The 22,616-nt window shown below is 40.9% G+C and overlaps 1 protein-coding gene across 2 annotated transcripts in view; it reads left to right on the top strand.

Annotated features, from left to right (window-relative positions):
- The window catches only part of LOC126260115 (uncharacterized), an 83,062-nt gene extending 81,467 nt beyond the window's left edge, over positions 1–1,595 (top strand). For both annotated transcript variants that reach the window (XM_049957352.1, XM_049957351.1), the window contains one exon: positions 1,272–1,595. In XM_049957352.1, the coding sequence (XP_049813309.1) occupies positions 1,272–1,278 (7 nt within the window). In that variant the 3' untranslated portion in view covers positions 1,279–1,595. The remainder of the gene's footprint in view (positions 1–1,271) is intronic.
- The last annotated feature ends 21,021 nt before the right edge of the window (positions 1,596–22,616 follow it).

The raw sequence follows: 22,616 nt of genomic DNA, 5'->3' as shown, positions 1-22,616 counted from the left end.
ATCATTTACTATATTACTCAGTTCTGCTACATTAACTTTAACTTAGTTACTTTTTACTACCTTCAAGTGGCATTAATTAGTAAAAGTCTCAGCTTTAATGTTCTATCAATAAGGACACTCGGTAATCGCTTTAGCATGGGAAGGATCCTAAGTGGAAATGTGACAGAGGATAAATCAAGGTAAGTTTTCATAAATAGTCTTTTGGTTACCTTACTATTGATAACTAATAAATCATCCACATGACCTGATCCTTCACTGTACATTTTTATAATTCCTTGGTTCCTTTTTAGTGATTGGGCAACGTGGTGGCGAGTGCATGTTGGTGGACGAATTTGCAGGCGGAAATGCAGAACTCTGTCATTTCTTGGTGGCGATGATAGATACCAATTTCAGAATAGTTCCAGCTCTTTATCCATCCATCCGAAGCATTGAAAATCGTCAGGAAAAGCCTCTCTCGGAAGCAGCACAATACACAACTTTTACATGAGCAGCTGATGGTTTGATAGCGCGTCTTCGACTGACTCATGGTTCCACCTTTCTATCCATGCCCACCACATTTTGCGCGCGCTGCTAAGTTCCGTTCCGTAGGGGAACCACACCACCTTTTACATACAAAATAACTCAGAACCCTAAGTGAAGTTCAGCAGTTTACATAACAGCAAACAAACATATTAAATAACACAGAACATTTGCACATATTTACATTTCTACAAAAAATTATTCACCCAAATTCCAAATATATACAGCGAGTTTTGTTCCCTCCAAATGAGACAAAGAATTTAAATGATAGATACATCACATTCCATAGAATCAAACCATGACATCAAAGTTTTTACAAATAAAGGAGTATGCAATTTTGTGTTATCGATTCAATCAAACAACATTTACAATATCTTAATGATAGAAGGTAGAACAGACAAAATAGCAAAATTTATGTCAGTAGAGCTACGACGGTCTGGTGTTACATGATGACCTCAGATGTTAAGTCCCATATTGCTCAGAGCCATTTGAACTTCTCAACAAAAATTACCCTGCAACACTCTTACAAGTTTTTCAAACAATGTCGCATGAAAAAGACAAGAATGTCATTACTGAAAAAGAAAACCTGTTCTATCTCAGACCCACTTTCAGCTAAGCAAGTGTCTTCTGATACGTGGAGGACGTTAAAACATATCAGTCCTGTGGTAATAACATAAATGAAACAGTCTGTCCATGTTTACGTTGAAGTACCTATATCCCAGTGTAAAGGTGCTTGCTCTGGTCTGTTGCAGTTGCTGAACGCTGGATACTCCTACTACGCGCTGCTGAAGAACTTCAACAGCCGCTAACAACACAACATACTGCTGGCGAGAGGGCTGGCCAACACAGACACTGAGCAAGAAAACTCTCTCCTGGCTGACAACTCACCTGCAACTGATGATAAATCCGCAGCTACTGATCTTCCCTGCACGAACAGTGAATGAAAATGAGGTCAGCTTCTGCTTCGGTGGCAGCTACCGGTGTCGCTGATTTCATCAACCCACAAGACGAAAAGTGGTCTTTGCACGCTAGATTATCCGCCTTCGCTCTAATACTAGTGGACTAGCAGTAGACTAATGCACGTTACGAAGCGGCTACGCTGCACTGAAATCAAAATAAATGCATTTATAGTGGGTGCTCATACTCGTCTACTGTTTTAATTAAGAGGTAAATGGTTTATTTACTGCAATTTTGTCATATGATGACATGTTTGGAGACAGTGGCTGTTATTTGAAGGCAAATGTTGATGGTGTTGAGACAGCAACCAGCCACAAATTTATTTTCAGTTCCTTTATTCAAAGGGTAACGTTAGTGGTCTCGAATCGTTATGATTCATCTTCAGAAGGTTCATGCTTTCGTTACAACATTTTTTTTTCAGATTAATCGTCCCAAAATATAAATAATACATAATTTAGAAGCACGCCACACAGATGGTTGCGTTATAGATTATCATTGGATATGACTTATGTGAAATGTCGGTTTGGAGTGTTTGTTTTCATTACATTCGTCCAAAAGATGTGAATACATTCCCGCTGCGTTCTTATCGTTGCGCACGTAAATTTTTCTCGCTGAACGCGTTAGATTTGTCAGATAAAAGATTTCTAGCACACACCACATTTTTGATACAATACAAAGTTCTTACAAACATATGAGTGACAAAGATGCTATGATATATCGTAACATCATGAAGATGTTTGGAAGAAGATCTTAGCCGGCCGCGGTGGTCTAGCGGTTCTAGGCGCGCAGTCCGGAACCGCGCGACTGCTACGGTCGCAGGTTCGAATCCTGCCTCGGGCATGGATGTGTGTGATGTCCTTAGGTTAGTTAGGTTTAAGTAGTTCTAAGTTCTAGGGGACTGATGACCACAGATGTTAAGTCCCATAGTGCTCAGAACCATTTGAACCATTTGAAGATCTTAAGTTCACTTATGCAACTGAAACGCTTTTTACACTAGTACAGAGAGACTGATTTTGTGAGCTTTATAGCGAATGCTGTTATATTAGTTACAAAGTTGATCCATATTATTATTATTTTTTAAGTACTGTATTGGTAAGATAGTACATTATTTATTTATATTCAGCATCATGATAATTGTAGTAACATATAAATTTGCTACTTGATCTGCAGATAGGCGTAGGAATATTATTTGCTTTGGAGGGTGGAAAATAATTTTTGGAAATTTTTCAGGAAAGGGGTGTTAGCTAACACGGTTTGTTCATTAAGGATATAGTCTGGGGTGTCCTTTCTGTGTGTGTGTCTTTCAGTTTCTTCTAATATATTCATAGTGGCTCCTTTTTCTGCTAGATGTAAGATTTTTAAGTTGTTCGCAATGTTTCTCACCGAATGGTTTTCTTCAGCAATATGAGCTACAAATGCTTATTTTTTCAAGTTGCCAAGCCTTAAAGCATCAATGTGTTGTTTGTATCTAACTTCAAAACTTCTGCCTGTCTGTCCAGTGTAGAAATTTGGGCATGTATCGCATTTTAGTTTGTATATTCCTGATTTACCATAGGGACTGTTGGAGGTATTTACGTCATGGAATACTTTTTGTTGTAATTTATTATTTGTGGAAAAGCTGACTGTGATATTTTTCTTTTTAAATAAGTTTGCTATTTGGTACGGTAGTGGGCCTATGTATGGGAGAGTAGCATATTTAGGTTTGGCTTCTGTGGCACACCGGTTTGGCTTGGATGCATGTTGTGTTGATTACTGTGAAGTGGATCTGTGGTTTTTGCCTGCATTTTGTTGTGGAGTTTTTCTATTATTATGGGTTTATATCCATTATTATGAGCGACTATTTTAATTATATTGATTTCATTTTGTTGGTCTGTGTCACTCATTGGTACCATCGCTCTGAAATATTTCATTTTTTGTTGGTGGGGGTGGCAAGATGAGTTGTAAATACTGACATCTGTGGTGGTAATTTTCTGTAAATACTAAATTGATGTTTATTGTTACTATTGCATATCTTTAGGTCAAGAAAGTTAATGCTTTTATTAGTTTCATGTTCAACTGTGAATTTCATGTTTTTGTGCATTTTGCTTAAATCTTACTTGCAGTTTTTCTGCAAGTTCTAACCTGTATTACTTGATGGAAAGAATCCGGACATCCCTGTGTAATGCGGAACTGACCACCAGATGTCACGAGAGGTAGGCCTGCTACTATAAAATGAGACGGGTAGTCCTGTCGTCTAGTAATTGGATATCACCTGAGTAACAAATCCATCACAGACATCAAAAACCTTCTAAAGCTGCCCAAGTCGACTACTGGTGACGTAATTGTGACGTGAAAACGCGCAGGAACAGCCACAGCTAAGCAAAAACCAGGCAGACCTCAGGTACAGACGGGCAGGGACTGTCGAGTATTGCTGAGTGGGGTTGCAAAATACCACATGGAAATCAGTGAAAGGACCGACTTGTTTCAAAGTGCTGTCAGCAGTCCAACAAGCACCATCATAGAGCTAAAAAAGAATGGGGTACAAAGGCCGAGTAGCTCCGCATAAGTCACACATTCCTGTAGTCAAAGATAAGCGGCGCATGAGGAGGAGTGAAGAGCGACGACACTGCACGGTGGACGACTGGAAACGAGTGATTACGAGTCATGAAGCTCGCTACAAGCGGATACTTTTGATCAAATAGTTTATTTCAAAAGTATTCTGTCACCACTGAGAGCCTCAGCTGGCTTTGTATTTATAACTGCACTACTTTAACAACACTAGAGGTGTTACACAACTTATTTTTCATCATCCAGCTATTTCCTTCGGGCGGTCTACACTGAAGTGCCAAAGAAACTGGTATAGACATGCGTATTCAAATACAGAGATATGTAACCAGGCAGAGTATGGCGCTGTCGTCGGCAACGCCTATATAAGAAAACAAGTGTCTGCCGCAGATGTTAGATTGATTACTGCTGCTGCATGGTAGGTTATTAAGATTTAAGTGAATCTGAACGTGGAACTACAATTGGCGCGCGAGCGATGGGCCACAGGACCTCTGGGGTAGCAATGAAGTGGGTATTTTGCCGTACGACTATTTCACAAGTGTACCGTGTGAATATCAGGAATTCGATAAAACATCAAATCTCCGACATGGCTGCGGCCTCAAAAAAGATCCTGCAAGAGCGGAACAGATGACGACTGAAGAAAATTGTCCAACGTGACAGAAGTGCAACGCTTCTGCAAATTGCTGCAGATTTCAATGCTGGGCCATCAAGTTTCAGCGTGCTAACAATTCAAAGAAACATAATCGATATAGACTTTCCGAGCCGAAGGCCCATTTGTGTACCCTCGATGACAGCACGATACAAAGCTTTACGACTAACCTGGGCCCCTAAACACCGACATAGGACTGTTGACGACTGGAAACATGTTGCCTGGTCCGATGAGTCTCATATCAAACTGTATCGAGCGGATGGACGTGTACGGGTATGGAGAGGACCCTGCATGTCAACAGGGGACTATTCAAGCTGTTGGAGGCTCCGTAATGGTGTGGGAAGTGCGCAGTTGGAGTGATATGGGACCACTGATACGTCTGGATACTCTTCTGACAAGAGACAAGTACGTAGGAATCCTCGCTGATCACCTGCATTCATTCATGTCCATTGTGTATTCCGACGGACTTGGGCAATTCAAGCCGGACAGTGCTACACCACACACATCCATAATTGCTACAGAATGGCTCCAGGAACACTCTTCTAAGTTTAAACACTTCCGATGGGCACCAAACTCCCCAGATATGAACGTTATTGAGCATATCCGAGATGTCTTGCAACGCGCTGTTCACAAGAGATCAACCCCCCCCCCCTCTCCCCATCTTACCGTTATGGATTTAGTCCATGACAATTCTTGTTGTTGCGGCACTTCTGCTTGCTCCTAAACTGTATTAGGCAGGTGTACCATTTTCTCTGGCACTTCAGTGTATTTTAAATTACATTTCGTGTAATAATATTTATTGTTTTCTGAAGTTACAGTGAAAAGATGTAACTACAGATTGAATAGAAGGTACAACACGATCTTGATACAAGTCCTCGGCAGAGCTGTCACTTGTAACCTGTTAACAAGAGACCAAAAGAAGAAACGAACCAGAGTCGTGAATAATGTCCAACCCCAGTGTCTGAAAGTGTTTCAGAATCCAAGGTCATACCGTTACTTTCCGAGTGACTATAATTGAAGTGCAACTACTCACTGATATTTTGTTTGACTTGTATCTATGGTATGGCAGTGAAACTTCGTAAATTTGCTAATGCATTATGGCCAATTAGTTCCAGCTATGGCCATGAGGTGCAAATCTGGCGTTGTACTGGTTCTCGTCAACGTCTCCGGCGCTCATACTGAACAAACTGTGTAAGTGGCAGTTAATGATAAAATAAGCATTACGCCTTTTGCACTTGTTTTACTTTTCTGCCCGCGACGTATTCTTAATATATTACATGTGGAATATGTCTATATGTGGTTCTTGCAATCACAGCGGCAGATATTCACATGGTGGCCACAGAGGTTTTTTTTCTTTTTTTTTTTTGTGTGTGTGTGGGGGGGGGGAGAAGGGAAGGGGGGGGGGGTGATCAGTCTTCTGGCTGTTTGACGCAGCCCGCCATGAATTCCTCTCCTGTGCCAACCTCTTCATCTCAGAGTAGCCCTTGCAACCTAAATCTTCAATTATTTGCTGGGTGTATTCCAATCTCGGTCTACCTCTACATTTATTGTCCTCTGCAGCTCCCTCTAGTACCATATAAGTCATTCCCTGATGTCTTAACACATGTCATATCATTCTGTCCCCTCTTCTTGTCAGTGTTTTCCACATATTCCTTTCCTCTTCGATTCTGCGCAGAACATCCTCATTCCTTACCTTGTCAGTCCACCTAATTTTCAACATTCGCCTGTAGCACCACATCTCAAATGCTTCGATTATCTTCTGTTTCGGTTTTCCCACAGTTTCTCTACCATACAATGATGTTCTCCAGACGTACATTCTCAGAAATTTCTTCCGCAAATTAAGGCCTGTGTTTAACACTAATAGACTTCTCTTCGCCAGGAATGCCCTTTTTGGCAGTGTTAGTCTGCTTTTGATGTCCTCCTTGCTCCGTCCATCACTGGTTATTTTGATGCAGAATTCCTTAACTTCATCTACATCTACATCTACATCTACATCCATACTCCGCAAGCCACCTGACGGTGTGTGTCGGAGGGTACCTTGAGTACCTCTATCGGTTCTCCCTTCTATTCCAGTCTCGTATTGTTCGTGGAAAGAAGGATTGTCGGTATGCTTCTGTGTGGGCTCTAATCTCTCTGATTTTATCCTCATGGTCTCTTCGCGAGATATACGTAGGAGGGAGCAATATACTGCTTGACTTTTCGGTGAAGGTATGTTCTCGAAACTTCAACAAAAGCCCGTACTGAGCTACTGAGCGTCTCTCCTGCAGAGTCTTCCACTGGAGTTTATCTATCATCTCCGTAACGTTTTCGCGATTACTAAATGATCCTGTAACGAAGCGCGCTGCTCTCCGTTGGATCTTCTCTCTCTCTTCTATCAACCCCATCTGGTACGGATCCCACACTGCTGAGCAGTAATCAAGCAGTGGGCGAACAAGCGTACTGTAACCTACTTCCTTTGTTTTAGGATTGCATTTCCTTAGGATTCTTCCAATGAATCTCAGTCTGGCATCTGCTTTACCAACGATTAACTTTATATGATCATTTCATTTTAAATCACTCCTAATGCGTACTCCCAGATAATTTATGGAATTAACTGCTTCCAGTTGCTGACCTGCTATTTTGTAGCTAAATGATAAGGGATCTATCTTTCTATGTATTCGCAGCACATTACACTTGTCTACATTGAGATTCAATTTCCATTCCCTGCACCATGCGTCAATTCGCTGCAGATCCTCCTGCATTTCAGTACAATTTTCCATTGTTATAACCTCTCGATTTACCACAGCATCATCCGCAAAAATCCTCAGTGAACTTCCGATTTTATCCACATGGTCATTTATGTATATTGTGAATAGCAACGGTCCTACGACACTCCCCTGCGGCACACCTGAAATCACTCTTACTTCGGAAGACTTCTCTCCATTGAGAATGACATGCTCCGTTCTGTTATCTAGGAACTCTTCAATCCAATCACACAATTGGTCTCATAGTCCATATGCTCTTACTTTGTTCATTAAACGACTGTGGGGAACTGTATCGAACGCCTTGCGGAAGTCAAGAAACACGACATCTACTGGGAACCCGTGTCTATGGCCCTCTGAGTCTCGTGGACGAATAGCGAGAGCTGGGTTTCACATGACCGTCTTTTTCGAAACCATGCTGATTCCTACAGAGTAGATTTCTAGTCTCCAGAAAAGTTATTATACTCAAACATAATACGTGTTCCAAAATTCTACAGCTGATCAACGTTAGAGATATAGGTCTATAGTTCTGCACATCTGTTCGACGTCCCTTCTTGAAAACGGGGATGACCTGTGCCCTTTTCCAATCCTTCGGAACGCTACGCTCTTCTAGAGACGTACGGTACATGGCTGCAAGAAGGGGGGCAAGTTCCTTCGCGTACTCTGTGTAAAATCGAACTGGTATCCCATCAGGTCCAGCATCCTTTCCTCTTTTGAACGATTTTAATTGTTTCTCTATCCCTCTGTCGTCTGTTTCGATTCTACCATTTTGTCATCTGTGCGACAATCAAGAGAAGGAACTACAGTGCAGTCTTCCTCTGTGAAACAGCTTTGGAAAAAGACATTTAGTGTTTCGGCCTTTAGTCTGTCATCCTCTGTTTCAGTACCATCTTGGTCACAGAGTGTCTGGACATTTTGTTGTGATCCACCTACCGCTTTGACTTAAGACCAAAATTTCTTAGGATTTTCTGCCAAATCTGTACATAGAACTTTACTTCGTGACCATCAATCCTGATGTTAACTTTCTCGCCGTTCTCATTTCCGCTACATCTCATTACTCTCTTCGTCCTTCGATTTACTCTCAATCCATATTCTGTACTCATTAGGATGTTCATTCCTTACAGTAGATCATGTAATTCTTCTTCACTTTCACTCAGGGTAGCAATGTCATCAGCGAATCGTATCATTGATATCCTTTCACCATGAATTTTAGTTCCACTCTTGAAACTTTCTTTTATTTGCATCATTCTTCAATGTACAGATTTACACCCTTTTTACACCCTTTTTAATCCGAGCGCTTCGTTCTTGGCCGTCCACTCTTATCATTCCCTCTTGATTCTGTACATATTGTGTATTACTCGTCTCTCCCTATAGCTTACCCCTATTTTTCTCAGAATTTCGAACATCTAGCACCGTTTTACACTGCGGAACGCTTTTCCCAGATCGACAAATCCAATGAATATGTCTTGATTTTTCTTTAGTCTTGCTTCCATTATCAACCACAACGTCAGCATAGCCTCCCGGGTACCTGTACCTTTTCTAAAGCCAAACTGATCGTCATCTAGCACATCCTCATTTTTCTTTACCATTCTTCAGTATATTATCCTTGTGAGCAACTTGGATGCATGACCTCTTAAGGTGATTGTGCGATAATTCTCGCACTTGTCAGCGATAGCAGTCTTCCGAATTGTGTAGATGATACGAGGGTTGTCCAGAAGGTAAGTTTCGTTCGGTTGCGAAATGGAAACCACTTGGAAAATCCGGTAAAGCTTTGCGCAGATGTTTTGGTTAGTGTCTCTAGTATGCCCGTCGATCGTGTCGCATCACTATTTTCAGTTTTGAGTGAACAGTGAGCACGTAAAGATGCGTAGAGAATAGCGTCTCCCACCAAGTATGAGGGCCTGGTTAGAGATTTCTCCTGTGTAACGCAGCCCATATAACACAATTGTCGAGCAGTTCCTTCTTCATAGAAGCCCCTCCGCTCTCTCCTCTGCATTTAACAGTGGAGTTCCATTTGCACTCTTAATGCTACCACCCTTGCTTTTAATGTCACCGAAAGTTGTTTTGACTTTCCCATATGCTGAATCAGTCCTTCCGACAATCATTTCTTTTTCGATTTCTTCATATTTTTCATACAATCATTTCGTCTTAGCTTACCTGCACATCATGTTTACTTCATTCCTCAGCGTCTTGTATTTCTGTATTCCTGAATTTCCCTGAACATTTTTGTACTTCCTTCTTTCATCAATCAACTGAAGTATTTCTTCTGTTACCAACGATTTCTTATGAGTTACCTTCTTTGTACCTATGTTTTTCTTTCCAACGTCTGTGATTGCCGTTTTTAGAGGTGTTCATTCCTCTTCGACTGTGTCGCCTACTGAGCTTTTAATGATTACTTTATCTGTAGCATTGGAGAACTTCAAGTATGTTCTATCATCCCTTAGTATTTCTGTATCCTATTTCTTTTCGTATCGATTCTTCCTGACTAATCTCTTGAACTTCAGCCCACTCTTCATCACTACCACATTGTGATTTGAGTCTATATCTGCTCCTGGGCACGCCTTACAATCCAGTACCTGATTTCGCTATCTTTGTCTGATCAAGATGTAATCTAACTGAAATCTTCCGGTAGCACCCGGTCTTTCCCAAGTACACCACCTCCTCTTTTAATTCTCCAACAGAATATTGACTATTACTAGCTGAAATTTGTTACAGAACTCAATTAGTCTTTCCGCTCTCTCATTCCATGTCCCAATCCCACATTCTCTTGTAACCTTTTCTTCTACTCTTTCCCCTACAACTGCGTCCCAGTCTCCCATAACTATTAGGTTTTCATCTCCCTTTATGTACCGTATTACTCTGCCCACTCCCGGTAGCTGAGTGGTCAGCGCAGCACAATGTCAGTCCTAAAGGCCCGGGTTCGATTCCCAGCTGGATCGGAGATTTTCTCCTCTCAGTGACTGGGTGTTTTGTTGTCCTTGTCCTAATCATCATAATTTCATCCCCATCGACGCGCAAGTCGCTGAAGTGGCGTCAAATTGAAAGACTTGTACGCAGCGAACGGTCTACCCGACGTCATTTATTTACCCTATTACCCTTTCAATATTCTCATGCACTTTCTCTATCTCTTTATCTTCAGCTTGCGACGTCGTCACGTATACCTGAACTACCTCTGTGAGTAGCTGTACTTTAATTTTAACCAGCCGGTATATACTCGCAGACTGAAGACAGGTGATGAAATTCAGCCACCGAAGTCGAGAATGACCAAAATTGACCTCTAGTCTCCTAATATATCACTAGACAGGAGAGACTCACACCATATTACTTGTCATTGCAGAGAAGTAGCTGGACAGGAGAAGAGTCATAATCACCCTTGGTAATCCTGCAAACTTTCAACACACTGCCCTGTGTCTACACCACTCCAACTGAAGCGTAGCGTTCTAGCATGGTTTCTGTTATGCAAAGGAAGCACTAGTTCCACGGGACCTGAAATCCCTAGAAACTGGTTTGAAGCATTCCTTCTTTCTTATCGCTTGTCAGCTGCTCTTGATTTCAAAATAACCATTGTATCCTAAATAATCGATGATTTTCGTTATGTGGTTAAAACTAAAGTGCATGTCTGAATACATTGATGTCAGACATAATCCAATTGGACCTTTTGATGTCGTCGGAATCAGAGCTGTTCAGTAAACTGTGTACTAGGCACATGCTCAGATTTTCAACGTTTTATCCCCCAACTTATAAAGCACTGTTAAGTTCTTGCAACGACTGACGGCACAGTCTAGCAAATACGTGAATGGACTTGTATGACTTCTGCACAGGCAGAGAAGATTCACGTTTACGCCGATTCGACAACGAGACCATTTGATACAGACCACCTTAGTATGGCTACACAGATATTTGAACCCTACTCATCACAAAAACGAGTACAATGTCCATACCACAACTACGTCACATCACAAGGAGATTTGTAGTAAATACCGAAAACTTTCGGCTGTTGTCGTCTTCAGAGGAGTTAATAGTGCCGGGAACCATTAAAAACGATTCAAGTTTGAAAGGAGCGTCTTCTTGTCGATAAGATGTGTAGGAATACAAAAAAGCCCGCCGTTCCAACGACTGAGATCGTGCCAGGGTAGGAAACCTCTTTGGCAAAAATGAAGCAATTACAGTGAAATGAACACCCTTAGCTGCTTACAGGTGTTGACATACGTCAACGGGGACAAATGAAAATATGTGCCCTGACCGGGACTCGAATCCGGGATCTCCTGCTTACATGGCAGACGCTCTATCCATCTGAGCCACTGAGGACACAGAGAATAGCGCGACTGCAGGGATTTATCTCCGGCACGCCTCCCGCGAAACCTACATTCTCAACGTATTGTCCCGCTCTACATTCATAGTGCCCCCGCCCATTATACTCATTACTCGCTTAGCGTAAGAGTTCGGGCTCTGTTTGTGCATTCGCACAGAAGAAGAAGATGGTCAAGTGGCCGGTGAGCCTTAACTATATATATACTAAGATGGTATCTGTTCTTTCTGACGTGTCCGAAAGAACAGATACCATCTTGGTATATAAAAAGGAAGCAGTTTGTATGTCTGAGCAGGTTATCGTCAGCCGCCAGGAGCTGCCGCCTCGTCAGAGTTTATGGCCGTGTCATTGCAATAGACCTTCATGCCGTGCTGCAGTACAGTTAACTTCTCATTATTTTGAACAAAGCTTAGGAATGTCCATCGTTTTCGGTCAATGTTTCGACCGCTTGGTGATCACGGTTATTTCTCGAAACGAGAATAATGCAGTGTCTCTAACATACAGTAAGTTTCTTCGCAGTATCGTCTTGATCTGCTTCTCATGGTTCAGAAATCTCTCTCTTAGTTGTGTGCATAGCTGTGGGTTAAATACTTGTTCTGTATAATGCCAGTGACGCCTGGCCTCGGCTGAACCGTATGTTGTTCCATTTAGGTTTCAGAATATATCTCAGCATCTTTTATAATTTTTTGACTTTCGTATTGACCAACTAGGATCACGTATCACCTTCAGTTCCTTTTCTTTCCTAGTTATTTTCTATTTTTCCAGTACTCCTTCGTCTTCTCCCCATGTTATCTTTTCCTTTCGTCTGTCCATGTTGTTCCCGATGTCTTATTTCTTCTGCATTGAAAGCCTTCTAAATTTAATATTTTATTCCTGAAAAGAGTTCTTTCTGTTATTACCGATTCTTTGGTGATGTTTCTCTCTAAATCTTTCCTTATTTCTGTAATCCTTGCTATTGTCGGTTTCTTCTTCCAGAAATATAGTAATATTTGTTTCGTGACCCTGTTCTCACTCATTCCATAGAGGTGTCCAAAAAAGATTAATTATCATATATCCTCTAATTTTTTTTAGTTCTCCTCATTACTTCTCGTAATCAGTCGTGTGTAGTTTGTTTTGCACTCATTATTTTCTAACTATGCATTCTTCATGTATTTCTGTTCTGTCCAGCTTATAGTTCATTGCTAGGCATTCTCATCCATATAAACATTATGGTCGTACCGTTGTGGCGTAGTGTTTTAGTTTTGTTTTTCTATGTATGCATTTGCATTTCTCCTTATAAATATTCTTTGTCAGATCATATGCTCTCTAAATTTTGTTCACTCTTCCATCTACTGGAAATTTTTCCCGTCCATTCTCTTGTATAGTTTATCCAAGATATTTGAATTAACTTAGTATATTTTAGGTATTTGTGCTTCTATACGTTTTGGTGCATTGTTTATGTTTGTCACTATTTTTTTTCCTCAACTGTTGATTTGAGACCAGTTCTATTTGCTGTTTCTTCCACAATATTTATTTGACTAACTGCGTCTCTCAGATTTTCTGCAACTATTGCAAAATCGTCTGCAAAACCCAGGCATTTTATCTTAATTCCATGTTCTTCCTTCCTAAAAATATTGGTTCAGTTTGTGATTCTTTAGCTCCAAATCCCAGATCATTACAATTTTTTTCTAGAAAGCAGTTAAACAATAAAGGTAATAAACCAGCCCCTAGTCTAACATCAATTTTTATTACAAATGGCTGAGATAGCGCTCCCATAAATTTGAGTTTAAATACCGTCTTTATTGAAGTTTCATGAATTATATGTGCTAATTTTGCTTTAACATAAAATTCTCTAAGGATTTTGTGTATTATCTCTCTGTCTACCGAATAAAATGATTTTATGTAATGAATAAATGATAGGATTATAGGTTGGCTGGTTAACATTCTATCTCAAATTATTGATTTTAGGTTAAAAGTGTATTCTGCGCAACATCTTCCCTTTCGAAGACCCCTGTTACGCTTCGAGTTTTCTGTTTCTACCACTTTTTCGAGGAGAATTTTTGGTAGTATTTTGTATACTACTGGCAGAAGTAACACTCCTCTGTAATTGATGATATTTCTTTTGTCTCTCTTTTTGTGTAGCAGGTGGATTAACGCTATTTTTCGCTCTTCTGGAATCTTTCTAATTTTCCAAATGTTCTCAAAAAGCAGTTGTAGGCATTTATAATCTTTGGTTCTGTTAGAGCGATTTGATGGCTTCATGCATGAATTTCTTGCTCTGTTGGTAAGAAATCTTCCTCCAGATTTGATGGTATTACTGGAAATTTCAGTTTAACTTTTGGAACTGGACAGTCTAAAAGCCTGTCAAAAGATTTTGCCAGAATTTCACAGTTTTCTTTGTCATTTAATCCTGTTTTACCGTTCTCATCTTTGATGCAAATACCTGGTGACTGAAACCCTTTAAGTATATATTCAAATGTTTGGTAAAAATTTCTAGTATTACTTTTAATAGAATTTTCTTTTCCCCCCCATAAGTTGGGTTTTTTAAAGGTTCTTTTTATTTTTCGAATTGTTTTTTTATGTTTTTTTTCTTTGTTGTCTGAACCTTCTACACGTTGTCTTTTTTAACATCTTCATTCTATCCATTTTTGAGCTCTTTGTTTTATAGTTTCTTCGTACTCTTCGTTCCACATTTGTTTTCTTTTTATTCTTGATCATTTCTAAAGTTTTCCCTGCCACTTTAGCAATTTGTATTGGAGGTTAATGCCAGTAACGGTGTTTTATTATCTCAGTTTCTTCTCTAAATCTGAATATTTTGCCCTAGTATTAGGTATAGTGGAGTTATATCTGATTACTTTCTTGGTTGTATTTTTTGTTTGAGACGTGAGAAATTTTATTTTAATCTTAGAAAGATACTGATTTGAATCAAATTCCCCATTTCTGAATACTTTAACGTTCATAATTTCCATGACATGCCTTTTAGACTTGGCTATGTGCTCCAACTGAAATTCTTCTAGGTTTTGATTTGGAGATATCCAAGTTTTGGCTTCTCTTGGTAGTTTGCGAGAATGTGTGTACATCAGTTTCAACTGGAACATTTGACACATACCGATCAGTCATTCACCATTCCTGTTTGTGCTGGATATCCGCCTACAATATTCTTTCATTTCTTTTCCTTCTCAGCTGGTGCACTGAAGTCACCAAGAAGTATTTTGACGTTGTTTTTATGTATGTTGGAGATTTCAGATTCTAAAAGATCCCAAAACTGATTTACTTTCTGCATATTTTTTGTTATCATTTTCTATACGTGCATGGCAATTTATAACGTTATAGCTTTTATTTTTGACCTTTATTGTTAACATGCACATTATTTCTAACCTCGACGTAAATTCTGTTATATTACCTACGATTCTTTTGCTAACATAAAAAACAGTTCCAAACATCGGCATGTTTTCCATTATTCTTACCGCTGATTTACCTTCATAAATTCTGTAATGTCATGGAACAACTACATTCTCATCTAAGAATCTCGTTTCCTGCACTGCTAAATTTCGTGAATGGTTCATCTGTATAAATAAATCCAATTCCTTCTGTTTCTCTATTTTAAGAAGAGAATTTATATTTACAGTTCCAAAGTAGTGCTTCTTTTTGAACTTAAACTTAGAAGGCTTTTTAGTATAGTCTGTCTCTTCATCACTGCAAATGTTGAGACTCCTCGGAACCCTAGGTCGCAATGCATTACAAGATGTAATAGTGGATTCTTCATCAGAGTTACCACCTGGTGTAGTGGACCCACTGAGGTACCTTTTTATTTTGTAAAATACAGAGAGTAAGAAAGCCAGCGTCATTCTTGAATTCCCAAAATAAGACCAAGCTATTAGCCTGGAATTTTACTGATTCAGCCGCCAATGACACGTCGAACGAACGCTGTCGGGGTACCGCCACTAACATGTGGAACCGTCGTGTCCTCTGTCCACTTTAGCATTGGACAAGAGGGTGCCTCTTTCGCTAACTCCGCTGACCGAAGTCTCTCTGCTCCCTCTTCGCTATCGTTGGGGTCTTCTCAGTAACCCTAGCAGGGGGCCCCTTACATGGTACTATCTGCTGGACCTGCTGAACCAAGGGATTCTTAAGAGATGTTACTCCTCCATCACTTCTCCTTTATCCTGGCCTGTAACATGCAACCTTAGAACTTTAGAACTCAGGTTGGCGGAGTTGTATTTCTCTTTTATTTCTTCCAAATATTTTTCTTGGTAGTGTTTCGAATTTCTTCTACGTTTCTCCAGCATTCAAACAAACAGAAGGCTCCCTGCTAGTGGGAACGTAGCCAATGCCTTATGCGTTTTCAGATTGTGATGCCATGGCTAATAACGAGATATATTTTTTTTCCTTTCTTTTACTACTTTGTGTTCCATAGATATGTTTCTGATGACGTAGAATATTTTTCATTTGGTTATATACTGTAGAACATGAAAGGTGTGTGACTATGTTTACTGTGTTATTAAATGTATTGTGTGAAACGGAATGCAGTAGGCAGAAGTTTTGTAAGAACTGTGGAGCGAGAGAGGTATCGATAGTTGTCGGGTCGAACGGTGAGCAGACAGTAGTAGATGGCGCGTAAGCACGGCGGTAGGGAAGGAAGTACTGAGTGTAGTAATTGTATGCGTTTAACGGGATATTAATACCGGACGTTCTTGTGTTAGACCGTTTGAAATTTGACTTTATGATGGATATTCTAAACGGACGTTGTATTACGCAAACGCTGTTGGTTTTTGCAGAACGATACTTGTGGCAGTGACAATGCACTCGTGAGTAGGCAGTATTGTCGTCGGTTTACAGTTGAGCTGCATTACATAAACTGTGAATTTAATATTACTCATTCTCTTGACTACGATATATGACGTGTGCCAAAACACGAAGTACCAATGTGGAAACTGTGAACTGTGTTGCTACGTAAGTGACAGTTTTCGCAGGAACAGTGTTGTTATGAACAATGAATATTAACAGTAGGTAGACTGTCTAACTTCGCAATTGGGAAGTTATAGCAAACGGAGTGTTAATTTAAACAAGTCATGTACACTATGCCAAACTATCATGTGTGAAAGTTACAGTTGAACTAATACGACCTTCAGGTGCTGCATAAGCAGTTACTTTGTTCTGGCCTATGACAAATGGATGTTATACAACTTATTACCACCCAGCCGAAACAGGACGTAAGGAAAGAGAATATTTTAATGCCAAGGACACGACTGGATGAACATATAGGATTCATATCAGCAACTTCAAACTGCATCTACCGCCGTCGCCACATCACGCCGACCCGTAACATAGAAGAATCAAAAACATTCCTCTCTTCGAGAAACACAATTGTAACCAATTTAATTGCTTTATTCTTTCTAATAGATTATCTCTTAATGTTTCTCTGCAAAAAAAAAAAAAAAGAAGTGTATTGTAAAGACTGTTCACTTTTAAGTGATTGTTGACCCCAACACTAACATTACTTATTGCCATCACTTATTTGTTTTTGCTTTTCTGTTTTTTGTACTAGTCGATCCATGTGTTTTATGTGTGTTTTAGAAGGGCGTGTTTCCATATGTATATACAGTAATTTAGACAGGAAAATATATGTGTTGCACTACGAAATGTGGCCAAACCTGTAGGTTGGGGCATCTGCCATTAAAATTATTTACACCGACCAATTACAAAGAAGTAGCTTATTCGCCATTGGTTCAAGTTAGCGTATTGGAGGGAACTTCGAACCTGACAGTTGTCAAAGTACGCAGTCTTTGTTTACATGCCACTTAATGTCATATTCCCATTCATTACGTTTAGATGCAAATTTATGTTACTGGTAATCAAAACTGCAGAATACTGTGTCTTTATTTATTAAATTAGCTTCAGAGTGTTTTACCGTTTTCCTCTATCAAAGGATATTATTATCAGCACTTTAACAGGATTTGGAAACTTGCTTTTGAAGTTTCCAGAAGTAAAACGGGTTCGTGGGGTTTACACAATATTAATTTACTTCATGTCGTTTTTCTTTACACATTTTCTGATTACAAATTCACGGTCATAGTGAAGCTCCAGGAACAGTTTTCTGCACAACGTACTGAATTGTAAATACAACTGAATGCTGCGCGACCTGTTAATATTTATCTTGTCCGCAGGCTGGGGAAGTTTCCTATCATATATGTTGCCTGGGATTGCGAGGACATTGCCAGAGACTGAGCCAGATAGTTTACATGTTGTAGCGCAATCTTAGCGACCGCTAATATGAACCATTTTGGGCCACGTTAACCACGTGTGCTCTCCTTTCACTGACAAGAAGATGAGGCGTGAAGAAGCTTATGACCCCCATTCTGCCTCCCCCCCTCCCCCACCCCACCCCCTGTTGAAGCACTTCCTTGGAGTTCTGACATTACCTGAGAAACGAGGCATGTAGCTGCAGTGACAGCATTATACTATGCAAGACAAAAAAGTTTTTCAACTTTTGTTGACACTGTCAGCTTACCTTTCCGCTACAGAATTTTGGAGAGAGACTGATAGTGGGAAGGAAATCCATTTAACTTACAGAGAAATAATAAAGAGCCATGAGAGAAGGTTTATGGCCAAATGGGGACAGACTGGCGTTGTAAGAATGCAGGCAGACAGAACATCAATTGTCTGTCAGCGTCAGCTATGCCACAACGGACAACATTGGGCATGGCAGCGGCCAACCGGCCATCCTGAACTTAAGTGTCACTGCCTCAAGCCGCCACGTGGAGGTCTGAGGTGGGATAAGCATCGCAAAAGCAACCAAGCAATCGCAAATGCAACTGCAGCAGCTGACGCAGCCACTGCTGAGGTCCCACAGCTGATGTCGACAACGCCACCGACACCGCCACTATCGCCTATCGATGGACACTACCGATGCCGACACCGTCACAGTCGTCGCTGAAGTCACAATAATGACCACACCATCTATAGCTGAAATGTTACACACAGGTAAGTTGAGCTTTGCAGTCAGTCACTAGAGACAACCTAGATTCCTTACAGATGACGATGGGCCAAAAGGCTAGTTCACTAGAGAAATTTCTCTTAAAAAGCTGATCATGGCCATCGTGAGACTAAGAGTCAAATGATTGAACTAAGCAGACAAAACTCTCAAGGCCAGCTGTTGGAAGAATGTCGTTAGGAAACGTCAAGACCTTACTGGAGTTAAATGGTAGGCTTGGCTGTTTTCATAAGCAAGTAAATAATGTGGGGTAAATAAGCGAATGGATGCCTTTGAAACCTTGCATGGACAGATAGTCAGTGTTCAAGAGCATATCTTGGATCAAATGCTGCAGATGTGACTGTGAAATCTAGTATCAATGGAATAGAGGTGAAGTTAAAGCCCAGTCTATGTTCTGTAGTAAGTGAAAATGTCTTACACTGAGTGAGGAGTGCCAGCCGGAGTGGCCGTGCGGTTCTAGGCGCTACAGTCTGGAGCCGAGCGACCGCTACGGTCGCAGGTTCGAATCCTGCCTCGGGCATGGATGTGTGTGATGTCCTTAGGTTAGTTAGTTTTAATTAGTTTTAAGTTCTAGGTGACTGATGACCTCAGAAGTTAATTCACATAGTGTTGAGAGCCATTTTGAGTGAGGAGTCACTCAGTCGAATGGATGCTGAGTGCAGAATTTGAATAAAGCAATAAACAATGGAAGCATTCCTTTGTAGCTGTGTGACACAGGAACTACAAATCGTGTACCAACTGGAGTAGGTTCAAAAAATGGCTCTGAGCACTATGCGACTTAACTCCTGAGGTCATCAGTCGCCTAGAACGTAGAACTAATTAAACCTAACTAACCTAAGGACATCACACACATCCATGCCCGAGGCAGGATTCGAACCTGCGACCGTAGCGGTCACGCGGTTCCAGACTGAAGCGCCTTTAACCGCACGGCCACACCGGCCGGCAACTGGAGTAGGGCCTGTAGTCAATGCAGAGGTTACTGTGAAGAAGAGTGTTGACATCACATCCTTACTGGATGCGATGTCCCAAACTCGACTGGATTGGTAAGCCAGGACAGCACCTTGTGTCCACTGCGAGTGATGGCTCCCAGGGGCTGGTCCTGACTGGAGGGAAGACCGCTCTCATTCACTGCCTCTGTCCCCTGGCTACAGGATGACTCAGTCATGCACCTCACAAGACTGCGACAGACATCGCGATTTTTGATATAACAGGAGATGACCCCACAGGAAACTTTCTGGCGTAACTACAAGCGCCGGAACGAAGATGAAGAACGCAAGACCATAGAAGGTGGTGAAACGACGTCGGCCAATGGCGCGCTGATTAGGACTGCACCACGACAGGAGCGACACTGCAAGAAGTGAATATAAGTGTCCCTGATGCCAGCCTCGGCCACTCAGCTCGGCTCAGTGTAGTAGACATTAGTGGAGTATTAGTGTGGCCTAGCAGAGAGTGTTATCATATTAGCTTGTGTGATCCATATCAAGTGCTTACTTGGACTTTGTGTATAGTGTATTTACTGTTTGGATGTCGCCCATTGCTTGTGACACCTTTGTACATTAAAGTTAAGTATTGTCAATCTGCTTTATAGAAACAAAACTGCTAATGTTATTTGCTTGAATTGTTGTATAGGATTCCGAGAACGCAACTTCGCTTAGGCACCCTATACGAGACATGTGGGCAAGACCTAACAAATTGCTTCGCATCTACCAAATCCTTCTTGGAAGAAATCTCAAGGATTAAACTTAAACAACCCCCTTGCGGATTCTGTCAACAACTTCGGAGATTGGTCCGATTCTTTCCCACTATCACAGAGATAGGAAACCAACATGTTTGGTCATTACCTTGCATTAGAGGCTCGCATCTGGTGGGATACAGCCAGCCAGACACATGTCACCTTTCTCCAATTGATGAAGGAGTTCCTAGCTCAGTAATGGAATTATTCTCAAAACCTGCATGTGGGAAGAATTCTCGCAACAAGTCTCACAATCCTTGTAGACTTCTTGCGAGAGCAGCAGATTTTCAGCACCACTTAGAGCCACCTATGGAGCTGGAAGAAGTGGTTCCACTAATCCATTACGGAATGTCCGAGTGGGCTCAGAGGCGATTGCTGACGGTGCCTACCTTAACTATAAAGAACTTTCTCGAAGTCCTTTCCGGTTTGGGCGGGTTTCAAGCAGAAAGGGAAAAGAGACATCTAACGACAGTTGACTCACGAGTGCCACAGCAGCAGTCTTCTGACAACAGCCAACCCAGTACACACCACACTTCACGTCCTAATAGTCAACCCACACAAAACACTCTGCTGCCTAAAAATCGTCAGCAGTACCGGCAGAGGAACCGGATAATGGCAATGGAGACCCACAGAGGAACAGAAAGCGGAGGTGACAACGAAATCATGCCGGCGACATTAGTCAACCACCAATAATTGTTTAACTTGTCGCTCTGGCAGAGCAAAGTGCCGTCGGTAGTGCAGGAAATGCCTACGCTTTCCATTCAGTTCAGCTCCCACTTCTGGACTGGCAACATGCGACAACCGAACTTCACAGTACACAGGACTGGATTCTACCACCTTACAGGAAATTCTTTAGAACGGTGTTTACGAGAAGTAAGAAAATTAGCCAGAACACATTCTTATGTACGATACTTTACACTGTTGGAGTTTACACCACAGTCTGAATACTTAATTAACAAACTGGTACATGCTTGAACATGATATCCTGCCATCAGATTAATGTATGACACTCAGGTTACAGTGCCGATCAAAGAAATTGTGGGCTTACCCCAGCCACCAGATTCAGCCTGGGTTGAAGACGGTGGTACAGCTTAATAAGGCACACAAAAAGGAAATAGAACAGAACAAGTGCTATCACAGCCAAGTTAAAGCTCATTCTTTAAAAGTAGGGAACTATGTTCTTTTCAGTACCATTCACAATTCTATGTGACTGAGGAAACAATAGTGAAGTGTATCTTTTGTTTCTTGGTCTTTATATAATCAAGAAAGTCGTAGGTGACCATTCATACATGGTGGAAGGTCCAGAGAACGGTTCTGTGGAAAATTTCCGGGACATAAGCAACCTGAAAAATTTTTCATTTCGACAGAGAAAGAATCAACTAGAGATCCCATTTTATTCTATAGCTGTGTCACATCAGAATTGTAGGTTGTTTAAAGATGTGTTTATTTTTCTAGGTGTTATTTGAATAACAGTGTTATCAACTTAGTGTTTCATATCCTTTTTTTTTAGTTTTTCTTGTATTACTATAGCCAGAATAAGTATTCTGCGAGACTGAATCTTGAATTTTATCCATTATGCCGTCAAATACCATTGCTGGTCCTGCAGATCCAAATTTAGACCCATTAACTCCAGTCATATAAGAGCTAATCTTCCAAACAGATTGCTTTTGTTTCTTAGTCATAGTAGGCAGAGTACTGGAAAACTCTCGCAATATTGACCCTATAGGTCCTTGCTTGCAAGTTACAGTTCAGATTCGGCAAACAAACCAACAAAGTTATGTAACTGAAGGTATTGTGTCTCTCTCAGATATGATTTACGGGTTTTGTAAGTTATTGAGAAGCAGCAGCAAGTGGATTCTATTGACAATGAAAGGTTCCTCTCTTCCATATTGGTTTTCAAAAGCTAGCAGTTGAGTGAGATTCCATTTCAACAAGATTAAGAGGGTCTGTAGGACTTGGCTGATGTCAGCCGTAACTATCCCGTAGAACTGGAGAAATATATGTTTTTGTCAGTAAAGTAACTGACACATTGTGAAAGTGTTTTGCTGATGTAGGAAGTTACGACACACACACACACACACACACACAAACACACACACACACACACACACACACACACACACACACACACACACACATATAGACCTTTTACTTGTGTTGAAATGGAGTCTCGCTCAACTGATTTGAAAACC

Source organism: Schistocerca nitens, chromosome 5 (genome assembly GCF_023898315.1).
Source record: "Schistocerca nitens isolate TAMUIC-IGC-003100 chromosome 5, iqSchNite1.1, whole genome shotgun sequence".
NCBI classification, from domain to species: domain Eukaryota; kingdom Metazoa; phylum Arthropoda; class Insecta; order Orthoptera; family Acrididae; genus Schistocerca; species Schistocerca nitens.
The sequence above is the reverse complement of the archived record's forward strand: the minus strand, read 5'-3'. Positions and strand labels throughout refer to the sequence as shown.